This window comes from Macadamia integrifolia, chromosome 6 (genome assembly GCF_013358625.1).
Source record: "Macadamia integrifolia cultivar HAES 741 chromosome 6, SCU_Mint_v3, whole genome shotgun sequence".
NCBI lineage: Eukaryota > Viridiplantae > Streptophyta > Magnoliopsida > Proteales > Proteaceae > Macadamia > Macadamia integrifolia.
This window is the reverse complement of record NC_056562.1, coordinates 33,253,730-33,258,252: the sequence shown is the minus strand read 5'-3', so window position 1 is coordinate 33,258,252 and position 4,523 is coordinate 33,253,730. Positions and strand designations below refer to the sequence as shown.

At 41.2% G+C, this 4,523-nt stretch overlaps 2 protein-coding genes across 2 annotated transcripts; one reads left to right on the top strand and one right to left on the bottom strand.

The window, feature by feature from the left end:
* The first annotated feature begins 295 nt into the window (after window positions 1-295).
* Window positions 296-2,168, top strand: LOC122080715 (LIM domain-containing protein WLIM2b-like). The gene is made up of 5 exons (XM_042647532.1): window positions 296-645; window positions 813-912; window positions 1,000-1,025; window positions 1,151-1,240; window positions 1,648-2,168. The coding sequence occupies exons 1-5, from the start codon at window positions 511-513 to the stop codon at window positions 1,936-1,938; spliced, it is 642 nt and encodes a 213-aa protein (XP_042503466.1). The 5' UTR covers window positions 296-510; the 3' UTR covers window positions 1,939-2,168.
* A 423-nt stretch (window positions 2,169-2,591) lies between these two features.
* LOC122080714 (WD repeat-containing protein RUP2-like) lies at window positions 2,592-4,333 on the bottom strand. Its single transcript, XM_042647531.1, has one exon. The coding sequence runs from the start codon at window positions 4,151-4,153 to the stop codon at window positions 2,906-2,908; it is 1,248 nt and encodes a 415-aa protein (XP_042503465.1). The 5' UTR covers window positions 4,154-4,333; the 3' UTR covers window positions 2,592-2,905.
* Between the last annotated feature and the right edge of the window lie 190 nt (window positions 4,334-4,523).

Genomic DNA, 4,523 nt, shown 5'->3' with positions numbered 1-4,523 from the left:
ATAGCAAAACTGCAAAAATAGTTGGTTCCTGGTTACCATGTAAGTTAAGCTCCAGATCATTTCTATAAAGACTCAGTCAGAATCTCGTCATTCTAATTCTTCCCAATATAGTTGGATTAACTCTATAATTGAGTTGTCCATTTCCATCTTATTTCCTAACCAAACGCAACTTCCATCACGTGTTCATAATCCACAGGTGGAATTCACTATCTCCACCCATTAATCCAATCCACTTTTAACCTCTAGCCTACCTTGCATCATTGCAAGGACAGATGAATCCGTTATAATCTGATTTAAATCACTCTTGTTTTGGCTTGCGTTGGAGTTCCATCTATCTCATTTATTTTTTGGGAGATAGAGATCAAGAACTCCATGCTTTGCCATTGATTTTTTTTTTTCTTTCAGGGAAAAAAAAAGACCCTTTCTGCAATTCTCAAGATCCCTATCTGTTTTTTTTTTCTCTCATCAGGTTTTGTGTTAGGGATCTTGTTGAAGAGAAGAAAAAAAAAAATGGCATTCAGTGGGACTCTGGAGAAATGCAAGGCTTGTGATAAGACTGTTTATGTGGTTGACATGTTATCTGCAGATGGAATCTCTTATCATAAGTCCTGCTTCAAATGCAGCCATTGCAAAGGAACCCTTGTGGTATATATGTTAAATCTTAATTCTCATAAGTTCACTTTTGGTTTATATGGAAATGGAAGATTACATTTCATTTTTCCCTCATTTTGAAGCTTTATAAATTGACAAGTCTCCACACCCTGAAGGATTGAATGATAAAATGTTGTGATATTTTATAATTTGTGGTACAGATGAGTAACTACTCTTCCATGGATGGGGTCCTTTACTGCAAACCTCATTTTGAGCAACTTTTCAAGCAGACTGGTAGTTTCACTAAGAACTTCCAAGCAGGTCTCTCTCTCTCTCTCTCTCTCTCTCTCACTCAGAGTATGCCTCTCTTTGTTGGGCTAATTATATGGTATTTTATCTATTCAACAGGAAAATCTGAGAAACAAAATGAACTGGTAATCTTGGTTAATCTTGGTTAATCTTGGTTCTTTATTTTTATCTTAGTTTCTTGTTCACTGAGTCGAAATATAGGGAATGAGGGTTCTTTGAATCTGAAAATCTTCTGTTTACACTTTTACAGTCTAGGGCTCCTAGCAAGCTCTCCTCCCTTTTCTCTGGGACCCAAGACAAATGTGCCACTTGTAAAAAAACAGCATATCCATTGGAGAAGGTTTGCTCTCTCAAGACCTTTTGTTCTTCTTCTTGTGTGTTTCTTCTCTACTTTATTAAGAAGACCCATTGTCATTTTCAATTAGTTAATCCAATTCAATATTCTAAGGTGATCTATGAATGTTTGGATTGCTGACCCTTTCCCTAGAATTATCATTTACATTTGTGCCATCACACTAGATTTAGCCTAGTGGATTCCCAAATTGAAGTCATGTACCCAATACACAAGGCTCCCGCCATTGCAGGATCCAAGGAGATTCATATTGTACAGAGATTTACCCTGGCGGAGAGTCTATTTCAAACCCACGAACACTAGGTCACAATGGAGCAACCTTACCGTTATCACATATTTATGATCTAGGAATTAAGATAGATGGATAGCTATTAATGAAACAACTTATGCTGCAGGTGAGTGTAGAAGGAGAATCTTACCACAAGTCATGTTTCAAGTGTTCTCATGGGGGTTGCTCCCTCACAACTTCATCCTATGCTGCTCTGGATGGAATTTTGTACTGCAAGCACCATTTTGCTCAGTTGTTCAAGGAGAAGGGAAGCTATAACCATCTTATCAAGATTGCCTCAATCAGGAAAAATGCTGCAGCAGTACCTGAACCAAAACAAGAAAAAGCACCAGAACCACAGGCAGCATCCACAAAGGAACAAGAAGCAGAACCAGAGATGACACAAGAGCAATCATAAGGGCTTGCCATGGTTACCTGCTTATTTTCATGTTTTCCAATTTGCCCATTTTTGGGCACAGTTCCCCCTCTGAAAGCAGACTAGGATGTCTAAAATTTGGTTTTGACTCATTCCATCTCATTCCCTTCCCCATGGGGAAAATTGTTGTGTAACTGTTGTTGAAGAGTTATTTGATTTTCTGTGCAAATTTCAGTTGTTCTACATCATATCATAATCCATTTGAATCCAAATATAGTTTTTGATCTTTTTGTTTAAAATTACCAATTCTCAATAGCCACGAAAATTGGTAATTTTCTAAGTTTCATTTTTGAGAGAGAGAGAGAACTGTGAACTTGGTCTGCAGGGAAAAGCAGGATAGGAAAAAGAAAATATTTTTTAACGAAGAACACATGGACCATCTTTTTCTTTTCCTATTAAATTTCTTAAGCCTTAGACATTACAGGAGATTGATCATACACAAACAGGCAAGTCACCTTAAATAATCCCCAGTCCTCAAAAGGATAAAAAAATTTAAAAATAATGAAAGAAAGAAGAAATTTAATCAAAGCAAAATGAATCCTAAATCTCTCCACATATGTGGATAGAAATTATTATTCACTTACGCTCCATTACTATCACCTGTCCTACCCACCATAACTGGAAGACGAAAGAGATGAAGAAAAATCTTCCATCACTAGTTGGCCTCATGAGTCTGGATTCTTTCCTCATGTGGTGACGGGGTCTTATCATTAATAAAATATTAAATCACGAGTCAATAGCGCATTAATTGCTCAGATCAAACTACCAGCATCTCTCCCCATCATTCGGGTATAAAAAAGAAGTGACGATGCACTTCCCATAGCCACAAAAATCTGTTAACTCCCAACCCCAAGAGCCCGACAAGACCAACTGTCCAAAGTCCAAAGTCCAAAGTCCCCCCACTCCCAACCCACTTGCCTTTAAAGTCTCTGTTACTAAAATTCCTGAATTATCCATTAACTGATGAGGAAAATGATGATGAAGATGATGAGGAGGATGATGATGATAACTTCCTTTTCCCCACAAAAACCTGCAACACGCCATCAGAACCTCCTGCCACAAGCATGCATTCATCTTTATCTTTATCTTTATCCTTTCCACGTTGTCTCCAGCACACACTGCTGACAAACCCACCTCCCTTCTCTCTCTTCTCACCCTCAAACCCACGAACCCAAACGGGTTTTCCCCATCTCTTATCATACACAAACACCTCATTACTCTCAGACCCACATCCCAAAAGCCCTCCTTTCATCCAAGCAGATAACCCCACAAAGCTTCTACTATTCACATGCCCTCTATACGTGCGAATCACACGTGCACCCTCCATATCCCATAGCTTCAAGCACCCATCCGTCCCGGCTGAAACCATCTTCCCTTCCCCTACAAACCTCACATATGTTACCGTCTTCTGATGCCCTTTCAACACCATCAACGGCTCTAACATCTTCCTCACATCGTAAATGTAAGCCCTCCGATCCGCACATCCAACGCCCACCAAAGGTCCACCACACGGTTCAAACTCCACGGAACAAACGGAACTCCTCGACGAGCTCGGTTGTGTCACGGCCACACACGTGCCATTCCCACAGAAGCGCGTGTCCCACATTTGCGTAGTTCCATCGTCGGATCCCGACGCGCCGAGTGACGGAACCCAATGGGAGTAATCTACGCTCCAAACTCGCCGACCTCCGTGTTCGTCACGCTCGAAGATAGGTACTCGACGGTCCAGATCGTATTCTGTCACGACACCGTCATAGTCACCGGAACCCACCACTCGGCTACAAGTGTCGGGCTTCCACCGAAGGCTACTAAGCTTCGCCGGGGTGCATATATAGAAGTCACAAGAGCCTGTGTGGTCAAGAAAGATGGTATCCTGCGCACCCTGGTGAATGTCATGAGGTAGTAGAGAATCTAAGCTATAGATCCTAATCTTTCTAGCAATCCCTCCTGTTGCTAAGAGACGATCTGAGGGGTCGAACTCAATTACGCCGAGGGTGTCGGATACTACCCCCACGTTGGTTCTTGAAGAGACAACAGTGGAGAGCTTGAAATCCCATTCATGGAGCGGTTCTTCTTCTTCTTCAGCTTTGGCTTTTTCTGCTTCTGCTTCTGCTTTTGCTTCTGTGTGTTGTTTTTGATGTTCTTGGGGTTGGATTTGGATGGGGTGGAGGAGTTCTGTGGTTGTGTTGTTTCTCATTTCCCATTCGTAAGAAATGGTGTGTGGTAATGGTGGAGACGTTATTGGAGTATCTGGTTAACCCATATGAATTCCTTCTTTTATCAACGTCTGGCTTCCAGAAATGGCCTCGGTTTATGCATAAACTACGAAGGTGACACTCCTGATCAAAAACGTTTTAGCTGGCCCAAGTCTAATCCAATGACTAGCTTTTGCCCCGAAGTATAATTTCTGAACCGGCCTGGTCTACCTTGAACCGGTTAAAATTATTTATTTTTTTTTTTTTTTTGCCTGGGGGTGGTGGGGTGGGGTGGCGTGGGGGTTAATATTGAATGGCTGTTACATAAACATTCTATTTCGGGTCATAGTTGGTTAAAAAGTGTTTAAACCA